General features: G+C 36.8%; 1 protein-coding gene across 4 annotated transcripts in view; it reads left to right on the top strand.

Annotated features, from left to right (window-relative positions):
* Positions 1-23,257, top strand: part of LOC106173514 (uncharacterized) — a 37,946-nt gene extending 14,689 nt beyond the window's left edge. For all 4 annotated transcript variants that reach the window (XM_087007052.1, XM_087007055.1, XM_087007053.1 and 1 more), the window contains exons 3-9: positions 15,247-15,346; positions 17,482-17,622; positions 17,971-18,098; positions 19,022-19,171; positions 19,335-19,436; positions 19,950-20,021; positions 21,150-23,257. In XM_087007052.1, the coding sequence (XP_086863178.1) occupies positions 15,247-15,346; positions 17,482-17,622; positions 17,971-18,098; positions 19,022-19,171; positions 19,335-19,436; positions 19,950-20,021; positions 21,150-21,374 (918 nt within the window). In that variant the 3' untranslated portion in view covers positions 21,375-23,257. The remainder of the gene's footprint in view (positions 1-15,246; positions 15,347-17,481; positions 17,623-17,970; positions 18,099-19,021; positions 19,172-19,334; positions 19,437-19,949; positions 20,022-21,149) is intronic.
* Positions 23,258-24,530: the final 1,273 nt, after the last annotated feature.

The following is a 24,530-nucleotide window of genomic DNA, read 5'->3' as shown; positions in this document are numbered from 1 at the left end:
AATATGTAGAAAACATGTGATTGCCTTGACTTGATATTGTTTTCCTTGAAATTGTTTTCCATGCTTAATGGGCTTCACATCTCGACTGGCTTACTAATAAATATATTGAAAATTCATTAGACTCCATATTCCTTTTTAGCCTTTTTTTCTAATGAGATTGTATAATGAAATTTTAAATTCCTACGAGACATAGAATTTGATCTGAAAATGTTATGAATGAATGATTTTACTGATATTTGCTCACACATGGAAGATATGGACAGTCAAATTATTTATGTTTTGTGTGTCTGCTCTTAGACGGGATTGGTTAGTTTTACAAATTTATAGAGATTCCTCCTCCTTTTAACGCCACTTCTATCACTTGCCTTGGTAATAGGTTGCTATCACTTGGCTTGATAAAAGGTTGTAAGAAATTCTGTACTTACACATTTCCCCATATTTAATTTAAACCATTTTTCTCTTGTATTTTAATAACAAACTTCAGAAGAAGGTGACTACTTTTGACTATGGTCATATTCAGCACAGAAGAGAAGTTAAACATAAGAGACAATAATTCTTCAAGGTCACATTCAGAACAGGTGATCCTTGAATCTACTGATCCACGGATCAAATATGGCGAACCCTACATGAAAGCAAGACCGCCTAATCCTTTATTGATCTCCCCGCCTTAACAAGGCTTTGAGGTTTTATTGCTAGGTCTCTGCAGGGAAGGCATGTGGGGGGGGGGGGGGGGGGATTATTTCTTTTTAGTCCTTGGAGCAGTTAGTTGGCCGATCATCTTTTGTGAATATGACCTATGTGGAATAAAATGATGTATCAAGTACTGATGAAAATTGATGACCTGGCATGAACTAGTAGCCTAGCTGGTTCCTGGTAAAGGAACAACCCTGTCGGCTTTGATATCAGTAATGTGAATATATCTTTGACATGATATGGTTTCTGAGAAACCAAAAGTGTGGAGCTTTGTTCCTAGAAATGGTCCAATGTTGCTCATGGGTATTTTTTTTATGTACTAGTATGTTGTTGATGTGTACAGTAGAACAGCAGTTGAGTGTCATCTTCTCTCAGGTCACTTCAGGTTCTGTATGGCTCCATTCAGAATGGATGATCCGAGTGCCGCCAACTAAATATGGCCAACCAGTCGCAACCATACTTCAAAAGCTAACTCCATAAAGGTCTACCTGCCTCCACACAGGGGCCTAGCATTTAAACCTCGGGGCCCCTGATTTAATCCATTTAATAGTGTGTGGAGGCCGCTAACTCCATAAAGGTCTACCTGCCTCCACACAGGGGCCTAGCAATTAAACCTCGGGGCCGGAGATTTAATCCATTTAATAGCGTGTGGAGGCGGAGAGACCATCAGTGTATCAGCGGTATTTCTTTTAAGTGGGATCGGCCATATTTAGTCCGAGGATCAGTTAATCCACGGATCATCTGTTCTGTATGCGTTCTGTGTGATAAGTTTTCCCTGTTGTCCTTACTGGGGTATAGTGAGAGAAAGTAGAACTTATAGAGAAAACCCAATTTGCAGGATAAGGTCATTTGGTCTCAGTGAATTAAATTTAGTCATTCAGGAAAGTTTTAAGTTTCAGCTTTCTTACAACCTTAATCTTATTGATATGTAGCTAAAGCCTGGTGTTCACAGTGATCAACTAGGCATTTAGTACTATAAAGACTCAACCCATAGGTTGATTATTCTCACTCAGTATAAATTACTAAGGGTTTACTCAATCTCATACAAACGCAGATTCATGGTTTTAGATGTTTGACGGTTATGTATGCCCATGGTACTTTTTACAATAAATAAATAAATAAATAAATAAATAAATAAATAAAATAGTATAAAGATGCAATGCTGAAATAATTCTGACAAATTTTCAACTGAAATATCCTACACTGCATTAAATGTAGTTCTAACTTTTTTGAAAATTAATTTACTTTCAGACATTTGCCTAACACATTTTTTATACCTTTTTTTGGCAGGGGATATAAACTGTATAAATATCAATATTTAGATCCTTTTCATTTTTTGTAACGGTAGATATAGCTGTTTATAATAACTGGGCACCCCTGGAGTTAAATGAAGTGCTTCCAAGTGTGTATTTCCGTCTAGTCTCTGTAGCAGTGGCCAGCTCATTGATGAAGAAGCCATATTAATAGAACTGTAAGTGGAGAGAGGAAATCCTGAACAGGAGTAAGAATAGAGAACTGAGGCCCTGGCTTACAGCTGCTCTTTATGCTATCAGATAGTTCATCCTGGTGAGCTTCAGACCTCTTAAATTGTCTGTATGGAGGATGAGTCCTAGTCAAGTCTAACAGAAAACTTTAAAGCCTGAACTTTCTGCAGTTTTAGACACCATTGACCAAGATAAACTTGCTCAGATCTAGCTGGCAGTTGTAAAACAAGAGGGGCACATGTTTTTCCTTTGGTTGCTTCACCTTTAATGGTAGGTAGAGCAAATCCTTCATGTTGCGTGATAACTATCATCTTGTTTTCCTGTGTTTCAGGTAGTACAGATGTTATGTTTGGAAACCGTGTATTACATTTCACCGTGTATGATGGTTCATATTTAATAATGTTCCCTGTTGTCATGGTTACGGCTGTCATGATTCTTAAATTTGCCAAGAATAATTTCACGCGTGCATTCATCTTTGTTATAGACACTTGGTAATCCTAAACCTTTTTGTCAATCCTGCATGTGTTTTTTCAAATTTATCTAAATGTCATTGTTATCCCAGTAAAGATATAATACAAAAACCCTCACAGAAGTTTGTTTGGCTTGTAGAAACAATTATTTTGAATAACAGTTTTGGTTGTTCTAAATAACTTTTCATCATAATGCTATATATGTATGATGAAGTATAAAAATTTGAAAAACCCATACTGAAGCATTTTATGGATTCTGAAGCCCTTTTTCCCCCAAATTGTTAGTGTCAGGTAAGGAGGGTCAAAGGTTTTATAGTTGGAGAAAAATACTGCTTATCCAAGGGAAATTTATGAATATTTATCTAGTGAGAAAATTTTGTGCTGCCTAACACTTCAGATAAAGACATGCACAGCTTAAAAATCAAACCCAAGCATTTTTTAAATAAAATATATATGATGTTTGTGACAGAAAAGATATAAGAAACTGGCTATATTTTTTTAAAATTAATTTTGTTAATTTTTTCACACGAACCCAGTATTTTTAACTATCAGACCATTCAAAATGAGTGTGGGATATTTCTGCATGGAGCATGACATTTATGTTGTAGAAATAACATAATTTTTCATCTCGTTTATCAAAAGACTTCCTGATTGCAGAACTGATCATGGCAGATGATAGAATCATTGCCTTATCATTTTTGTGGTATATATTAATAGGTCATGTTCTGTGATCTTATACAAGAGCCTACTTTGGCATGAGGTCGTTTGTTCGGTAACTTTTTCTCACGAAAAATGCTGTTTTAATCCTGTTTTTACACATCGGTAAAAGAAGCACTAGTAATCATGCTTCTGAAAATGATGTTAGAATGAGTTGATATTGGTGTCAATTTGTTTTGAGAAAGTAGAAAAAATTGCTATGTCATGACAGCTTAATAAATTTCTTTTTGATTTTTTCCTCTTATAAAAGCAGCAGCTTATCGCTTTCGGGGAATTTTTTTTTCCAGGCAGTCAGGTAGAAGTGTGGTAGTTTTTATTTAAATTTCTGACATATTGATAAGTGTCCTTATATCACCAGCAAAAATTAAATTTTCTCTGTCCTATGTTTATTACCTGACATCATTCCCTTGTCCTATGTGTTTATTATCAAGCAGCCATCATTTCTATTTCCTAGAAAATGATTCATTATGTATATGTCCCCTGCTGTCTCCTGTCTTTTATGTCAGATAATGGACTGAATTGTTGACAACATTTCAAGTAGCAAGGTTATACTGTTACTTGACTGTAATGAGACAAGCAAAAACAGTAGTTCATTTCTTTAATGGCTCGGCTTTCTTGTCAAACTGCCAAATTTACATTTCTGAAAACAGGAGATTAGATATACTCATGTAATGTGTATGAAATAATGTCAGTGCTTTTTCCTGAATATTGTTGACTTGTATTTGTGTGTTAGAATTCTGTGCTATAGGCAGACAGCATTCCAACGTAAGTAAATAAATAAATAAATGTCTGGTAAATTGGATCTTCAAAGGTCAAGAATAGTAAAGAGATATTTAATAGGTCATGTCTTGATGTTGAGTGGTAGATAATATTTATGTCAACAGCTCATAACTGGTTTCACTCTTTTCCTGATCTTGTTTGATATCTTATTAGGCTAAAAATTTTTATCAGCAGGTTAAATGAGAATTATCTTGAATATGACCTTGCAATATGGCTACAGTATAATGTCTTTGGCCATGTACACCAAATGGCAGTTTACACTAGTAGGTTACAACTTATATGCCATAACTCATTGCCACACTGGTACAACTGCTGCTATGAAAATCTCTCTCTCTCTCTCTCTCTCTCTCTCTCTCTCTCTCTCTCTCTCTCTCTCTCTCTCTCTCTCTGTGTGTCTCTGTGTAGGTTTCTCTGTGTGTGTAGGTTTGATGTTAATAACATTCTGTTATCTAAATGATGATAGAATCGCATGACAGAAGATTGACAATTTTTAATCTTCGTAAAATGTTATTTGTGTTGTGACTGTTATGCTTTAAAAAGGAAATCACTTGAACATGGAAACTGGAATATCAGTTAAAATCGGTGTCCAGAATTCTGTTTTATGTACACTTTATTTTTGGCACTTTTAGGACACCGAACTCATTTACTATTCTCATTGATAATGTATAACTCTGTGGAAGCAGTTGTTTTGTTCGGAAACATGCAATAACTTGAACAGGAATGGCATCAATTTTCCACAGACATGTGTAAGTATTTCTGGTTTTCATGTCCAGGTGCCCGAAATAAACCAGGCAAAATGAGAAAAGTCTGAACTCTTTGTGTCCTAGGAGTGTAACTTGCTAGTTAGGTTAGAGTGGCTTTTATTTTATTTGGTTGGTTGGTAAATGTGTACATATACATGTATGTCTTCATTAGTGAGTAGATTGGCAATGATTTACTTGCGAGTTTATTGCCCATCATGACTAGAAGCAAGAGTGGAGTGCTTGGTTGGGCGGGGGCAGGGGGGGGGGGATTGAAAGATGCCAGACATACAGAGCAGATACCTAAAAGAAAAGGGGGGAAGGGGGGCAGAGACAAGTAAATACAGTTTTATAGGTTATAATAACTTAAACCAGCTGTTTGATGGTGTGAAAAAAGTAATATTTTTAAAATCAGTGCTGTTGGTATATGGAAATGTTAAAATGTCTACTAGATTTGGTTATTAAAACGAAGTTTTGACAAAAGTGCTGATTTGGAGAATTAAATGTGGTATTTCCATACTTCATGAAGCTTGAAGTCATAAATTTAATTTGAAAAAAATTGATAAATATTTGTTGGCAATCCTCTTTAAAATCTGGAAATGCTTTGAAATGGATACTGCTGTATGCTATTCTCTCTGGTCTGCCTTGGTTATAGAACAGTGTATATTTCAAAAGAAAAAGAAAAATTAGGAAATCAAAGAAAAATGCAGTAATAAAACTAGACTAAGGCTTCGTTCACATGGAAAGTCTATTTTCTAAAAATCTATTTTCTATTCGCGGTATCTTATGATCACAGTCTGTGCCCTGAATATCCCGCGGCGTAATTACTGGCAGCGTGAGCCAGTTATACATTCTATAAAATCTCATCCTCCATTGCCGCATCGCTTGCCATCGGATCATGAAGGTTGCACTCGTATCTGTCGTGTGTATAGCTTCTTCATCTTCTTCGTCTTGTTGTTGCACCAAATCGACAAACACATTTTTCAAAGCAACCACCACTGCCATTAACTTTTTAACTTCGTACTGCGCATGCGTCAAGGTATCAGAATCTCCTCCGAGCCAACCGAGAATTAATTACAGCTTTGGAAGTAACTGGGTCGCGCTGCCGGTAATTACGCCACGGGATTTTCAGGGCACAGACCGTGATCACAAGATATACCGCAAATAGAAAATAGATTTTTAGAAAATAGACTTTCCATGTGAACGAAGCCTAAGACCCCAATTCCCATAGATGCCATTGGGCTACGTAATTGGACCCAACTCTGCAGGAATTCTGGCTAAGTGCAGTCAGTGAAATCAGGTTAGTTGTGTGACAAGCCTTCTCAAGTCCAGAGGTAATTAGTTAAAGTGTTAAATGAGTTAATTACATCCTAGCTCCTCGAGGAGGCATGACATTCAGTGCAGCTGATTGCAATTAGCGCGAGTCCCCAGCAGAGGTGGAGTAACCCACGTACAGTAGTGTCTATAGGAGTGTTCCGTAAGTGATTAAACATGTTCATCTTTAAGTGATATGTTTTTTAATGGACATATAAGTGGAAAACTGAGACCAGCTACATGGTGATCATGTAAATCCAATATATAGCAATGTTAAATCATGATATATCCTTTATATAGCAGTGTTGGTGTTAAAACCATTGGACACCAGAGAACACAGAAATTGCACAGAGAACACAGAAACTGTCCCTTTTCTTCAATCCACGGTATTGTAGACTTTGTTTGCTTGACCAGTGATAATGACACAGTTTAAAAGTAGTGTTTGTTTGGAACTGAAAAGCCAATGTTGTAACTGCGGGGTACAAATATAGGCTTGGTCACTCTAGCACAGCAGACGTGTACCGGAGACCAAATAATGCTGACCTTTCACTTACATAGGCCTGTCAATACAGCATAGTGGAGACTGCTCTTTACCCATTGATTGTCCACTGTAAGTATAATAAAGGGGTATTGTTTATTTTGGAGGCACTTGGTTATACTGAACAGAGAAAGTTGAACACGGGTGAAATTGTGACATTGGGGTAGAGAGTAATTTCTTACATATAACTCTATCCTCATGGCATAGGAATTTGTTGCAGTTTTAAGGAAGAAAGAATAGATTTCAGATATCACAGTAGGTAGAGCTGTTACATAAGACAGGTGTGTAATGTGTGCTGCCATATGGTTTGGCCACATCTTGACAAGTCTAATATTTAACATCCTTGTTTGGGGTAAGATGAGCACAGTTGGCTTTCCAAGATTTCTGCTCTACAGAATTTCAGAAAAATCATTTATTTGGTTGTTTTCTGGCAGTTTCAACCCTTTTCACCAGGCAGAATGGAGCTTTAGTTTATTGACCTTGAACTACCATGTTAACCTCAGGACCTTGGAACCCAATTGAACAGCAATAATCAGGTTGATTTGCCTCGGTTCATTGCAGCTCAAGATTGGTTCAGGGTAGAAACAAATTGCTTCTGTCATTACTAGTAAGGACACTTGCTCACTGTATGCTCCCATAGAGATGTGGTTCTATTAATGTGTCATTCAAGCAGGATCTACAAGTCAGTGGATGTCACTTTGACATGGTGGTTCACATCCACTGTAACTTCCATTTTCTTCATGCAGTTTAATTATTGTTATTCTTAAAGCATGTCAGCCAAGAGTTTCCTTTTCTCTGAGGTAGTGAAAAGGCAATAGAAAAAATATGCCAAACATCAAATAATTCTATATGGTTTGTTTAAACCCCTTGTATCTCCCCTGCCTATATGAGCCTGGTATATGATTCTCATGATATTGTGCAGTATTTGGAGAGCTGCAGTATAGTAGCAGGTGCAGGGTTGCTGTGCCTTCCCAGCAATGTTGTGTTGTGTTTAGCCAAGTCTTCAGTATTGACATGCATGGTAGGTTCATTGCCTGTCTGTGCATTGGCATAAAGATGGAGTTATGTAAGTGGCATTCTTTGGATCTCTAAAATTTCTTGTCATAGACTGTAAACTACATAATAGTTGAGGTGCCTGAGTTGGGAACATGTGAAGGGTGTAGAATTATGTAGTGTTAGTCAAGTTAAGGTAATAATGGAATGAAATCGACTCTTCTCCTGGATCTTTCGTTTTGAAGGTCATGTTTTGACCACAAGTCCATTTCATGTCCATCGTTACAAATATCTAAAACAAACGCATGGATTAAAACATTCACTTTGGTATTATACAAGTGTTAATTGATCTTTGCAAGAAACATATCTTGTTATTACCATAAAATCTCCAAGGACAACTTTATTATGGTGATATTTACAGTTTCACAGATTAGAATCGCAGATTAGATTCTGGCAGATTTGGAATAGCATATGTTTTAATATGTGTTCTAGAATCCCCCAAAGCAATTTCTGGCTTCAGGGGTCAAATATTTATCAGTAAAATGTTGAAGACAGCTGTGTTCTGGTAAAGAAGATGATGATGATGTGACAGGTGTGTCATTGCAGACTTTGTAGAACACCCAAAGCATTCTGTGCAACAAACAAATAGTTTTGGTTTCCCCCCGCCCCTTCCCCCAAAATTATTATTTTTATGTACATTCTGGGTTTACACAAGCATGGTTAAATTAATAACGCAACTACTGAGTTAACTGTTATATATATATAATTTGTATTTTTTTAAATCAGTTTATTTTAGTTTATAATTAATTTTTTTCACCCTTCTTGTTGATCTTGTTTAAAATTATTATTTGATGTCTTAGATGGATTTGCCCCTGGTTTTAACTATTTTGTTCAGTAGAATGTTAAATTTTTTACAAGCTGATTTTATATATATCTTATGTTGCTTCATAGAAAGTGATGCTAGTTTCATATGTACCTTTTGGCAAAATTATCCTGAATCCTTTGTAGCTTTAAACTGAATAATGACATTGCTTTTTCTTGTGTGCAAGATCAGAATAGAATTGCAGAAAGTGATTTCAGTCAAAGAACTGTATCAGGTTTTGCTCTATCATATAGCCTATTGGAAGAGATTCAGGTTACCCTTCAAGTCATCAGCATTTCTTGTTTGCCAGCATTGATAGCCTTGAGCACATTAATCCAAGGATGTTATGTAACTATTTCTCAGTATTTATTCAGCTATATTAATCCTCCATATTTATACCTGCTACTAGCCAGGAGAATACAAACATTGACCTGGTCAGCTATCTTGATTAAGAGAGCTGTTAAGTGAGAGAGGATGGATTTCATTATGGCAAACCAGCTATAGGTGTATTCAGCTAGGTGTATTCAGCTAGGTGTATATAGATAGTAGTTTATTTTAGGGAGCACCTTAATGTGCAATTTACTAACCCAGCAGGTGGCCTGAATAAATAAGTCTGATGTCTTCGTTGGTAGGAATAGAAGGCCACAGTAGGCTCAGGGTGAAATAGACAGGGCTGTTCTCCCTCAATATTACTAGAATGTAGTTGTTATTAAAAATATGATATTTATTTATTTATTACAAAGATTTCAGAAGAGAGTTATAGTATTGATGTTGAATGTTTGCAGGTTTGGTTGAAAGTAAGTTTTATAAATTGTTTTTACTGAGGAGTTGGCTTTTGCAGTGGTTTATTCACGTGACTTATGATACAAAAAAAAGTGACCTTAGGACCATAGACTGTAAGACAGAACTGTTTTTATAGTTTTTTACTGCCACAATGGCACAAGTGGATCTGACTGGATCTATAACTGCAGTGTCTTATGGTATTTTTAGAAATCATCTTTCTCTGTAGTTTTGCTTATGACAGAAATATTAGCCAAGGTGGAGAGTGAGATGTTATCACCTGTTTTTTTGTCTCAATTTTATTGTCTGCTTGTTTAAGATTTTATGAATAACGGTCGACCGGTAGGACCTATTAGATGCTAATCTTGGTCAAGCTTGGCAGTGACGCCTTACTTTACTATTGTATGCCACATAAAAGCATGTGTGATAGGCTCTAAAACACATAAAGAACAATTTGGAAATGTTCACAGATAATTTTATACTTTCTGATTATTAAATTTTCAAAAGATTCACAGGTTTTATAAAATATGGTGTGAGACAAAAAGATGAAATTGATATTAAAGGGGTCCATTATTTATCCACTGTTCCTCACCCATTAAATCCTTTATATAAGGCTCCATTCAGAATAGGAGACTAACTAGAGCGACCTCTGTGGTCAGAGAGCATGTGATTGTAGTGATACATACATAAGAGTTATACTCATCTGTATATTTCTGTCTATATCTAGACTTCTATATGTTGATATCCTATGTCTTAACTTCAATATCTATCTATCTATACACACTTGCATGTGCATGTGCACTTGTGGGAGAATGTGTGCGCGCCTGCACACACACACACATACAGACACACACACACACACACACACTGTCTTTTATTAGTCGAGAGAAAGAGAGAGAGAAAGGCGTGCTCAGGTATGACAGGTAACCTATTTCCATACACCAGTAGCTGACACACATTGCCTTCAAGACAACATCAGAGATGAGAGAGAACTGACTGCCACTTGTTGATGAGCTGTTCACAGGAGTACAGAATCAATCCTTGTCTAGGGCTGGATTAACAAGAAACTGTGGCAAGGGTTTTATATCCCCTTTATACCAAGTGTTTTCTCTCTTTGAGGCAGGATTTGATTAATCTGAAGGACATGGTGTAAAAAGAGAGGGAAAGAAGACAGCTCATAGAATTACATCAGATATACTGGAAGCTGTGGAGTCCATTTGGCGTGATCAGTTCTGCCTCTAGGGAATCTGTGTTTATACCAGAACAAAGGATACAGTAATACATAGGTAATAGGTTTGTCTATAAATAGAGAAAGATATTATATGCATCACCTGTGGAAAGAGATTTTGCATAGTAGGAGAAGAATATAGGTCAACAGAACAGCAGAATAACCACTTTAAAGGTCTTGGTGGTTGTAAAAGTAGAAAAGGCTGAGTAATAGAGTAGGGGTGAGAGTCTCTAACTCCCACAAAGGTGAACTTGGAGAACTGTTATGTTAGGTCCTGGAGGCATCCATGTAACTGTATCCCTGCCTAACCCAACACCTACACAATAAGAAGTCAGTCTGATGTTTTTTAATCTGTCACTATATGGTTTATGTACCTCACAGCTAAAGTGGTTGTTAAAGGGTTATAAGCTGGGCAGATGGAATGTGGGTTATTTGTCCATGGTGAATGAGTGCCTTGTGCTAAGATTTGTTCCCTTCAGTCCCTTTAGAGTAGTTTGTTGGTCAATTAACTTGGAGCCGGACACAGTGGCTGCCTTTGTCTTGTGTTGGCTGGTGGGCGTGGCCTCTCTCTCTTCCATGTGGCTTCACATGTACCTGCAGTGTCTCAGTCAGTGTGTCAGTCAGTGTGTATATATGTACTAGTATTGACCAGAGGAGTTGTACATAGCATGGGTCATCACCTATGTTGTCAGTGATGTGTTATGATATAAAGTTTCAGGTGACCAGTTTTTTGCACATTTCAATTTGAATTCATGTCTCTATATTGCTGTTATGTCACAACTACAGTGCTTTCTGGATCAGTAACCATTCATATCAACAGATGTTAGGAAGACACAATGCAAGTCAGTGATGTTGACCAGGGAACGGCAGGTGCTCTGTGTTTTATACACTGTATTAGTGGAATATGGATTATGCTATTGATTAGCAGATTTGGTAGTATTGATGACATATTGCACACTAGTTCTAACTGGTAAAGGTGTGAAACATTGTGGAGATATGTGGCTGCAAGTATTACAACAACAGTGGTTAGAGATGTATTCCTTTTCAGAAGAATTAGGCTATTGGAGATGTTACATACACTGTTAAGTTGAAGCTGGGCACACTTGAAATAGAGCTTGCATTGGGAAGTTAACATATATGTATATGGCTCAGCAAGCTGCTTTGTCATTTATTTTTAATGGAATTTTTATCCACAGAAAAGAGTGATATTCATTAGTTACGAGGCTGAATCACTGAGATCTATAGTTACTGAAGGAATGGAAAAATCTGCGTAGGCGAGAAGTGTTGGATGTTAATAGGCAAAAAGTATTGGATGTTAATTTTTTAGGAAGTATGTCACTGCTCAATGTGAAACATTTATTTTCAAGTAATATAAGTATATGGTCGAGTCATCAATATTGACCCATATGAATCACTTTACCACATGCTAAGAAACATTTAAGAGAGCATTCACAACCAAGTTGATCCATGGGCTAACTAGGCCGTGTATCAAATATGGCGCGCACTTGACAGTGGATTCCCGCACCCTGTGCACACCATCCCCGTGGGGGCAGAGCAGTTAAATCTCGACACGTTTTCAAGTGGGTGGCGCCATATTTGATTTGCAGATCTTTAAGTCCGTGGATCAAATTGTTCTCAATGCACCCTACTACATTGTTTTAGATGCTCTGTAGAATTAGAGTGAATTAGAAACTCAGCTAGAAGTATGACGTAGCTGTATTTATATTGTTATGTATGCATAGATCAGACTTTAAAAAGTGATGTTCCATGTGTTTCCAGGTGTTCTACCTGCCATAGGTGACTAGTAGACAGAGACCTGGCTTACCTGACTTAATGGCAAATTGATGGGATCTTAAGGGTTCACTACAGTAGAGAGAGATGAAAGAGTTAATAGCATTAGTGCAGTGTAAGGTGGCAAAACATGTCTACAGGCTTTTATTGTGGGTGGCACTTATCCATGTAAAATCTTTGATCTAAAAATCTGCGATGTACTTTTGAAGAGGGTACTCCCCCCCCCCTTCTCTTCTCCTAAGAAGTATGTAGCAGATAATTTGTTCTGTGAATGCTATGAAGCTCAAGTGATTGACATCAGTCAGTTTTGAAACTAACTTGTTGGAACATCTTTTATATATTGTTTACGCCATTTTCCCTAGTTAACCTTGTGTGGAGGCATCACACCTGCTACCAAGTGAATGACTAATTAGTATTGTAAGTACGTTGGCGGCATTACATGAAGACTGTTGTCAGCCATGTGTACTTTCTTGATGTTGTCATTAATAGCAGAATTGGCATTTTACTGGTCCCATGAGGTCTTTTAAAATAACTTTTTTTTGTGACAGCAAAGAGAGCTTGCCACTCAGAATATACTTCTAGAATATTGTTATTTGTTTATGCTGTGTGGACAAAGAAAAGCACTTGAGGTCTATAGAACTGAACTGGATACATGCTGCGGTTTATTCCCAGGAGAAGTAGGCGTCAAGAGTTGTTTTTATCCGAGTAACAATTCAGATGAAAGAGCAAGCTACTATATGGTCATGAAGAAACCCGAGAAATTGTTTTGATCATATTGTCCTCCCCTGTGTGTTAACATGGGACTCTGTTGTCTGAATGTGGCACCTGGTGGATGGGAAATGAAGGTAGAAAACCGACTTGATCAGATCTGGTTTGTCATGTCATCAAGAATTGGGTTAATTCTTTCGAGGACTTAATGCTTATGTGGGATTTGTGGGTTTTCCGTAATTGTATTTTCTGAGAAAGAGCAGGTTTGTTATGTTTTTTTTTTCTTTTCTTGTTTCTTTATCTTTTTTGCTTAGTTTCTGTTTATTTGCAAGGTTGCAATTTGATTCTAGTGTACAATACGTAAAAGATTTGAACAAAACATGGTTTTTTCATGGAGAATCCCACATGAGACATGAGCATTTGGCTTGGACTTGGAAACTTTGATCCTTGACTTCTAAGATTAAGGTTAGACATCCAAGAATTTGTTGTTGTTGTTGATAATTTTTGTGGTTTGGGTAGAGTTCTATAAAATTCAATCTTTCACTGTAAACAAATGAGCTGGTGTTGAGGAAATTATAGGTGCTAGACCTGTAAATGAATTCCTTCAAGGGCGCTGTTTATCTTTTTGTGTTCATTTCCTTTTTTGTCATGATAGGTATCTGAGAAGCGTAATTGTTAGAATTAGTCATTATGTGTTCGATTTAACCTTCAAACAAGTCCTGAGGACTCTACTCGAAGCCAACGGGAAAATTAATCTTGTGTGCTCGTGTCTCATGTCAAAGCCTTGATGTAGGTTAGTGTCAGAGTGATTTTTTTTACCATTGATTGAAGATTGCTATATAAGACATCAGTACTAGTAGTGTTGTGGTCGTAAAAATATACACAGTTTTCAGGGATGTCTCGGTGATATAAAGGGAATTCTTGGATTTTGTACATTTGAAGATGCATCTTTAATCTGGTATTGATCATTGGGCACACATGGACTACCCGAGTGTGCTACTTCACTTCTGGATTGAGGCGTGACTCACTGTAGGAACAATGGCAGATCAAAACATAGCGAATACTACAAGGCCATTCATTGGTCATCCACAACTACATGATAGTAAATCTCCCCAAGACACTGAAAATAAGTCACAGTTAACAAAGCATGATGATGATGACTCCAAAGGAATTTTTACTGGAGAGATGAATGACAAATCGTGCAAAAAAATTAAGCTAGAGCCACACGTGTGCTCTCTCATGGCTGCTGAAGCCACAGAGGATCATGACGAGGACGAGCTGCTCCCACCTTGCGATTGCGAGGAGTGCTTTCTTGCAGGGAACAGCGATAGCGGGAGCAATGACTTTGAAACGGGGAAACAAATGAAACGAATCAGAACCATGGTAAATATGTTTCAGTGTAATTTCTGTTTCTTTGAGTGTGGTTTTCTATGGCTACATCATGTCAGAGTCTTCTATTACAGATTTATGAACGCACATGTGACCCAAGGTGGTTTTGGTGACTTTGAAACAAGAAAACAGATGACACTACCAATTTTATATACAACAGAAAATTATATATGGTCAGAATTGTACCTAAATGTGTAGCTTTACTTCGTCTTGTGCTTGGTTTTTATTATTACTTTCATTTTATTGGTATGCTGTTTTGTCTAAAAGTAATTTATTTTGAAGCCATTTTAATATCCTTTTTTTATTATATGGTTTCAATTTTCATGATGTTGATCATTTAATACATTTATCTGAGATCACGTAATCTGCAGGAATGAAGTTCACCTTGGCTGACGTATGGATAACTGAATATCTTCATTTATTTATTACAGGGTAGCTTGCTGTAGTTTTCAGAGTCTATCTGCGGTCATATTACATGATTATGATATGTGTCTTCTTTTGTAGTAGAGACTATTGTATGTGTGGTTACAAAAAAAAAAAAAAAAAATAGGAAGAAAAGATATTCTGTGAATTCGCATTGATCACAGGCAAAAATAGCATACTTCACTACCGGGAAACTTCAGCTCTAGACGCTTCTGGAAAATGGAATATGAGACAGAGATTATTCCAAAGGTAGACATCTAGAAAACATTCACACTGTTTACTTGCCATTGGTACTTCATTCCATTTCATGTTCACTTTTTTTTTAAATCTTTCCAGAGTTCATGGCGGAAGATCCGGAACATGGTGCACTGGTCTCCGTTTGTGCAGCAGTTTAAGAAGCACAGGTATCCCTGGATACAGCTGGCAGGTCACCAAGGTAACAGCCTCTGTGATAACTTGTCTCATTTACAGCTCACTTACAGTTCTCAATCTATTCTAGAACATTTGACGTTTCTTTTTTTTTTTTTTTTTTACATCTCTAGTGTTGTTCTATAATGAATGTAGCAGTTCGAGAACTGTTTTTGGGAATTCCTGCAGAATTTCCTAGAACAGATTAAGAACATTTTTCATTAAAAGAGAAAAACATTATGTTCTAGGACAGATTGAGAACCGTAAGTGAGCGTTAAATGAGACAAATTTTCACGGGGCTGATCCATCTATGTGTGTCATCTCTTCTGAAGTTGATGTGAAATGACCGTCCATCTTGTCCTGTTCTTTGCTTCATTCGTGCACTCTTCCATTGATTTACTTGTCCATCTTTTGATGTCATCCATCCATGTTAGTTGTAGCTCTAGCAATTTCCACCCTGATAATATTCCTCTGTCTGGGGTAGCACTACCAATTTCTACCCTGATAATATTCCTCCGTCAGGGGTAGCACTACCAATTTCTACCCTGATAATATTCCTCCGTCTGGGGTAGCACTACCAATTTCTACCCTGATAATATTCCTCCGTCTGGGGTAGCACTACCAATTTCTACCCTGATAATATTCCTCCGTCTGGGGTAGCACTACCAATTTCTACCCTGATAATATTCCTCCGTCAGGGGTAGCACTACCAATTTCTACCCTGATAATATTCCTCCGTCTGGGGTAGCACTACCAATTTCTACCCTGATAATATTCCTCCGTCTGGGGTAGCACTAGCAATTTCCACTCTGATAATATTCCTCCATCTGGGTTTGACCTAGCAATTTCTTTTGTCAAATTTTTCTTAAGTCAAATTTTTTATCACTTTCTTTTCCAAATGGTTTAAATTTGACAAAAGTCAAATCAACCCTTTTAAGTCAGTTTTAGCATTTGGCTAAATTGGTGGTTGTTACTACACTGCTATCTCAGCCTATTTCACACTTTTTATGTACAGACACAAATAGCCATCACCTTCCTCTGTTAGTGTCAACCGTGTTGTCATCGCCATGCACTTTTCACCGTTATCACAATATATGTCAAACCTTGTGGTTTGTTATCCTCAAACTTACTGGAGTGATTTGTGCCCCTCAAATATAGGTCAAGTTCCAAAAGCAGCTTTTTTGGAATATTTGGCTCTTTTTCATTAAGATATTGAAAATGGTTTTCTGGATATTTGTGAAATTATAAGAATTTCTAGAATGTTGCTTGAGAGACTGAAGTGCATAGCTTGCCTGTTTTTCTTTTTTGGGCAAGGTTTAGAAAATCTATTATTTGCACAGAACCAGCTAGCTATAGGGGACAAATCAGAGATGAAATTTTTCTAACTGCCCACCATATTTTCCAACTTTTTTGCTTAACGGCAGTCTCATCCCTGTTAAATGTGCATGCACTTTTGTCTGCCGAGAACATTCATCATTCATTAAGCTCAGGGCCAGTTTGCTAAGATTTACCATTCCCTTTGAAGACTGAACATAATAATTTCTATCAATTTTTCATTGTAAACAAGGCAGATGACAACCTGAGCAAGTAAGGCAGAAGTGTTACAAATAATTGACTAATTCATCCAGACTGTTACAGCTGTATTTTTAGTACTTTGAAGGCATAACATAATGCATGTAGCTTGATGTCATGAGAGAAGCAGTATTACCATAGGCAAGGTGCCACAAATATGAACCTTGACAGCAATTTATAATTGCTTCATACAAAATGCCTTTAAGATCCCTCGGTTGATTTGAATCGTGACAGCCGTACAGGAAAAATTTTAAGAACCTGTCAGATTTGGATGATGAAGGTTGGAATAATAAGACATCACACATTAAGTTGTCATGCTTTGATGAATCCAGGTTGAGGGTTTTGTTAGGATGTCATTCTAGTTTTCAAAAGTTCTATTTGAGTAACATTACTGGGTAAACATTTCTGTTACCAGTTAAAAAACCATTTGATTCATTGAATGGCTCAATGGGAAAAAAATTAAAAGACAAAAAGAAAGAAAGGACATTAAAAAACTAAGTTTAGTAGACAATAAACAGAAGAGGAATTTTATCCTGGAGTAAGGTGCTGGTTTTCTTCTTGACTTTCATGTCATTTTTTTCACCTTTGCAGGGAATTTCAAGGCAGGTGACCAGGGAACAATCCTCAAGAAGCTGTGCAGCAAGGAGCAGACCTGCCTTCAACAGCTGATGAAGGACATTATCCGGCCGTACGTGCCAGAGTACAAGGGGGAAGTAGAGAGAGATGGAATCAGTATCCTTCAAAATGGAAAATGGTGTACTTTTTGAAAATTTATTTCAAATTTTTTTTTTCAAGTTTGATTTTTTAGTTTTGCTATATTTTGTCACACGACGTTTTTACTCTAATGAATTATAGGCAGAAAAATAATGAAAGATACATAGCCACATTAAAATTCATGAAAGTTTAAACTTTCTCAAGTTAAAAGGGTAATTTTAGATAAAAAGGTAATGGTATTAAGAGTAAAGAAAGAAATGTCCAATTAATACATAATTCTGTACAGATGAGTTTGCACAATACCAAGTACCTAAGTTATAGTCTGAGTATGTGAACCCTGTTGTTTTCCTTGACTTCTGACCTAAGAATACATCCAGATGCAGGACCTCCTGTGTGAGTTTGACTGCTCCAGTCTCATGGACTGCAAGATAGGGGTCAGGACGTACCTGGAAGAGGAGCTGCAAAAAGCACGAGAAAACCCCAAACTCAGGAAGGTAGGATAACTGTAAAGTTTGCACATTGTCCAGAAAACAATTAGGGTAACGACTCCATCTTTTCAACTGATAAAAATGATTTTAAAATTACTCCTATTGAAATTATAGAGTTATTTCTGTATGTATTTTTGTGTTTGTGTGTGTTCCTACATGCCTGTGCAGTAATAATAAGGGGAGGGGGTTGAAGATTTTACTTGTACTGATTATAATCTGCTCTCAGCTCTGGATATTTATATGATACTGCAATACAAAACAGATGTGTTTTTGAGGCTCTATTGAAGGTCGCAAATGGAAAAAATAATATATATGGTTCCTATTTTTCAGTTTATGATAATCTTTGATGCTATCTCTGTTATAAATATAAAACATCTTGTGAAATATTTCTGTGCTGAGATATTGTGGAGTGTAACTGCTTGTTAAAATACTTCTGTTCAGCTAAATGTCACACACAGGGAGAGTTCCATTTTTAACCTGACAATACAGCCACACGTTAAATTGATTTTATGTGGGAAATATCGCATCAAAACTTCCTTCTTTTCACAAAAATCCAGCTGGAAGCCTTGTTATTTTTTTGACATTGAGAATAATTATGGTATCAGAACTATTCCCTTTACTGTAACAATGGACTTTGATCAAAGGGTGTATTCCCAGAGATTTAGATCGATCCAGGAATTAAGATTTAGATCGACCTAACTCCCTGGGGGTTCACGCTAAATTGCAGTCAGCCGAGCGCGCACCATGGTTACTTACCCCCTTACAGCTTTCAGTAGGCGGGACAGACGCTTAAGCCGGCCAAGCTGACAGTAATCTAGTGAGACTCCCCACACAGGGATAGATCAATCTAAAATCTATGGAAATGGGGTCAAATTAACAGCCTGGGTTTTACTTCAGAATCTATATCCCTTGTTCTCTCTCTTTGCTAGGACATGTACCAGAAGATGATCGAGGTGGATCCTAACGAGCCCACAGAGGAGGAACATGCCCAGCAAGCCATAACAAAACCACGCTACATGATCTGGCGGGAGACAGTCAGCTCCACCGCAAACCAGGGCTTCAGGATTGAGGGGATTAAGGTGAAGTCTCCTTCTGGAAATATGAAACCAAAAACATTTGAAGATATCTTTTGCATTTTTCCTGTATCAAGGATATGCTGGAGGTGGCTTTTAAGGATTAATTGAAATGTCATTGTAGAATGTTCTTCTTTTTATTGACTAAATGCTATCCTTGTCATTTCAGAAAGCAGATGGTAGCTCAAGTCGAGATTTCAAAACCACTAGAACAAGAGAGCAGATTCTAGATTGCTTCATCTCTTATACAGATAACAACAAAAATATCATAGTAAGTGTTGTATTCAGGTGCTTGGCAGCTTGGTTTAAAAGATATGTAAACTATGCTACAGCTGGAGTTGTGTGAAAGACTTGTTTTCTGGGAAAAACTTATTAAAGGGAAAAACAACTGTTAATTTTGGCCAAAAAATGAATTTTCCTGGGGTAAACGACAATTTTCCCACACTTGCTTTTGGTTAATGAATCTATTTCAATATTCAAAGTAAGTTCCTGTTTTTTTTTTTCTAAAAAGTTTGGTTTTTTGCAGTATTCTCCTAAGAGATTATTATAAAATGTAGCCATCTATGAAGGTCATGTGATGGGATGGCAAGCACAAATACCAGAAGAATTGCGTTAACTGCCATTTTGGTGGTAGAATAGAATTTATTATATTTCTGTGAGTTGTTTACAATGGATATCATAAAAACAGTTGTTATCTCTTTAAGTTAGATTCGAAACACCCTGATTTTGTTACTTCTCGAGTACTTTTGACTAACTGATAACTGATATTTGTGAATACTTTCAGCTGAAGTACATGAGAAGACTCAAGGCAATAAGAGCTACTCTGGAAGCATCTCCTTTCTTTGCCAGGCATGAGGTAGGCTTAACGCCTTATTTAGACTGGGTTCTCACAACTAGATTAATCTAACAGGATCGATCCATCTCCAAGAGGTTTCTCACTAAATTGTTTTCAGCTTAAGCGGCTTAGATGTCTGGCACCCCTACTGAAGCTGCTAAACAATTATTGATTACCCCTAGCAGCTTCAGTAGGCGTGACAGACATCCGCTTTAGTTGATTGCAATTTAGCAAGAATCCCCTTGAAGATAGGTCGATCCACAGGTAGTTTAGATAGGGTCTGGGAATGGTTCAGTAGTGACTAAAGCCAAAAGTGCATGTCTTATGGCAGTACACTATGTACTTTAACAGATCATGTAGTGATTTTTGTGTTGTAGTGTAGAGGTTTGTTTCTCTGAAGCTCGAGGTGCATTTTTAAGGAATTTAACACCTGTCAGGTGTGAATTGGAAAAGGTAACCAGACATGTAAAAAATCACTTTATGAAATTTGGATTTCACATTTTATGGGTTTTATGGGTTTAATGACCTGCCAAGTATGGTCAAATCCATTTGGCTAAAAGTTAGTTTCCTACATTTTCACATTGAATCCATTTAGCACTTTTCTATTTTCAGCTTAAGGAATTGGCTAAACAATTTATTCATTAGGTCATGCTAATACAAAATGTGGTTTAATTTCAGAATCCAATTAGTTAAAAGCAGCAGCTTTCATTTGCACATCTAATCCTCTTTGCACTTCATTTTAAGCTTATAATGAAGAATTTGCTAAGCAATTCATTCACTACGTCACACTTGTACAAGTTGGAATTCAATTTCAACATCCAATCAGTTAAAAACAGCAACATCCATTTGCACATTAGATCCGTTACGCACTTTTCTAATATCAAGATAAAGGAATTTGCTGAATCCTTCATTCATTACGTCAGTCTTGTACGATTTGAAGGTACATTTTCGCAAAGGCAAATGCAATTTGACTGTAATTTGGCCGTTTGTTGTGTGGTGACCAAGACTTCCAAGTGACGCAAGTACGATATATTTAGAGCAAGTGACGCAAGTATGATGTATGTAGAGCTAAAAATGCTTTGAATTCTCTGGGACAACAATGTCACAAAGTGTGTTGCCATGGTAATAATGACTTATTGCATCTTTCAGCTGATTGGCAGTTCCCTTCTGTTTGTTCACGACAACACGGAGCAAGCATGCGTGTGGATGATTGACTTTGGCAAGAGTAACCCCATCCCCAATGACGCCACCATCAGTCACAGGGCCCCCTGGGTGGAAGGAAACAGGGAGGATGGCTACCTCACTGGAATAGACAATATCATTGACATTTTTGAGGAAATGTACACGAATGCTACCGGCTCTCCGACATCCTGATATCAGCTTCCCATTTCTGCTGAATCGTCACAAAGGATTCCACCCTCTGGGATTAGTAATGGTCAGAATGGCGTGAATTGCCTGGACTGATATTAACAAGTGTTTTGATATTCGTCTCATACTAAAGATAGTCAGGTCTATGAAGGGTATAATACTCCCAGTATGATCCAGGTTACTGGAGAAAATTAATTTCTCATGATAGAAAAAAAAAAATAGTCCACGGGTATCCTACATATCTCAAGAGCATGTTTGTCAACATTTGAAAACTTGTCTGAAGAAGTGATACAGTGGTCTTTATAAGTGCTTAGATTTGTTCTCAGGGTTTGCCCCCTATACCCATTTTTATCGAGGACCAATTGTTTTATGTTTCTAATTAGCTAGATAAGCCAGCACCCTGCCATATTTGGGGATCAGGGAGACCACAGAGGATTTATACCCCCCCCCCCCCAATCTCCTCGGCATAATCTTTGGTCTGCCACATCGTGCCTGTCTTCTTAGCCAAGGAGTATTTTTTTAACTGCTTTGTATGGTGCTGAGCATTTGTACTCCATGACATTTATATATAAACACAAAGCAATGAGCTCCTCAAATGATGTGGAGCTTTGGTAATTTTTTTATAATTGTGTATTGATTGATTAAATGTAATGATAACTGTTGACATTGTGTTCAGAAATGCTACTTCAGGCAGTGCAAGACATCAGCAACCTTGTTACAAATAGGTCTTTCAAATGGACCGAGATTTCCAGTGCTTTACCTACAGTATGTGATTGTATCATTTCCTGCAGCTGTACACTATGCCCCACTGTACAAGTTTGTGAATTTTTGAAAGTTGTGTTATATGAAACATGTAGCCATTATGGGCTGACATGATCAGAATGTTGACATTTTAGTAATTGAAAAAGACTTATTGATGATAAGAACAAATTTGGAATTTTTACTGGTAAATATTTCACTGTTCAAATCACTTTTCTTTAATGTGTAAATGTTTATGCAGAACAGGTAATGAACTGATATTAAGCTGCGTGCTGTTGCTGTAATGTGCCTTGTAACAAGCAGAAGATTGACAGAAACGAATAGTATTTCCATAATGAGCTGCATGAAATGTCTTATTTTTGACATATGTGTTTGATAATTTCCTTAGTTTCATTTTCCGAGAGTTTTGTTTTTCTGTAATTTCCATGGATGTGCTCTGTGGCAGATATGTGAAGTGGAGACAGTGGAGTAACAGCGTTTTCTCACTCCATGCTGTAGAATAAGATGGTGCTTCTTATAAGAGAACAAATTTTTACATTGTTGCTTGTCATTCTGATTACATTAAAGTAAATGTAAGGATTGAGGTGTAAATGCCTTGCCAAATATGTGAAAAATACATTTTAGCAACTTGTCAAAGCTTTGTTTCACCTGCTTGTGATTTGGAACCTATGAAGGTAAAAAACGTGAGAAATAGGTAACATCGGGAAAACAAATCCAGTGATGCACCATTTCTATGAAGTGTAACAAGTATCGATCTAGTGTGAATTGTGTGTTTGAATAGTGCAAGATAAATTGACATCTTATATGGTACCTGTGACAGCTATTTCTACTTTAAGTATGAAAAATCACATCTTGAAGGATGTCTCTATTTGACATTAAGGACATGGAGAAGGTATTACTACATAATGTAATACATTGTTATTGACATGCATTTCCTGCTCTTCAGATCTTCCTACTAAGTCCCAGCTACTTAAGATCGCACAATGTACTAACCACAGTTGCATTTCTTAGACCTAATCTGGTGATGACAAAATAAGTGCATTATATTCTTGATTGAGTATCTAAGATCTAATTACGAAAACATCAGTGATTTTTCCATTTTGATATGTAATAAAAATTAATTAACTTAATATTTTGGTCATGTTTTGATGAATGTCGGTTATCCATGAAATATCTGATTTTGTGTCATTTTGCTGGTCCCCTTCTGCAAGATGTAATGCATTTTAGCTTTACAGGGAACATGGAAGATAATACTACAGACCAAACTCTCCCGAAGAAAATTATCCAACATGTAATAACAAATTAAATCTTTTCAACAAAGGTCCATCTTTTCATACTTTTCTATCGTAATTGACAAAAATGATTTGAAGCAATATCATATATGTAAAGTTTACTTTTTATGGAGGGTGGGGGAGGGGTCTTTTTTTTTTCTTTTTATGTAAATTGGTGTACATAAAAGAATTATTTATTGCAAAAAGATATACCATGTTAACAATGTTGTCTCTAATAAACCCCTTGGCAAATAAAGAGTGAATTAATTATATGTTTATTAAAATGTGCCTGGGGCAGTGTTATTGGGCTCCCGTCAGCTGTTATGAAATATAGTTATCAGTTCCAAGTAGTTCATTTTTCTCTGTGGGTATATACTATAAGTAAGTTACTGTTTATAAACATATGAATATAATGAGATAAAACAGTACAGATTTTGTATTCAGAGTGGGCACTTCCAAACTCCATGGATACATATTTCACATAAACTGTGGTGAACTTGTAAGGTATTATATCACCAGAACTGCAGGGTGCATTTTCACACCTTAAAAACTATATTTATATGAGAATTTTAACAGAAAGTGTTATAATTGCTATATAACTGTAATGTTTTAATGTTTACATTTCCAATAAACTAACACTGACACCAGCCGTGTATTGGGTGCCTTCAGTGTTTGACCATGATGAATTTTTATCAAATGACTGGTATGGGAGATGGTCAAGCTGATTGCTATTTGTTGCTTTAAATATTATTTTATTACGCATGTTATTTTAATTATTTTGCCAAATGCTAGTGCAGTGGTGCAGAGGTTGTCCTGCTTTGTCTACCTCTTTTTCAAAGTACAATGGATGTGTCATAAGTTATTTTCTCCAAAATGAATGAAATGATTAAATAAAAAGTATACTCAGTTGCTAAAAATGCCTTCAGTTTCTTGTTGTGTAGACTGCAATCTTATAATGCATATCATTCCCCACTTCTTACTTTTTGTTAAACCAAGTATAAGCCCCCCCCCCCCCCCCCCCCCCCCCCTTTAGGAAAGCTGTGTTTAGAATAACTTGAACAGTGACCTCAATATAATGTCTACATCTTGTGGTCTGTTCTGTCTTGACAATAAACGGAAGCTTCTAACATGT

Source organism: Lingula anatina, chromosome 2, assembly GCF_051362555.1.
Source record: "Lingula anatina isolate TDL-2025a chromosome 2, LinAna3.0, whole genome shotgun sequence".
Taxonomy (NCBI): Eukaryota; Metazoa; Brachiopoda; class Lingulata; order Lingulida; family Lingulidae; genus Lingula; species Lingula anatina.
Note: the sequence above shows the minus strand (reverse complement) of the source record. Positions and strands in the feature narration are given on the sequence as shown.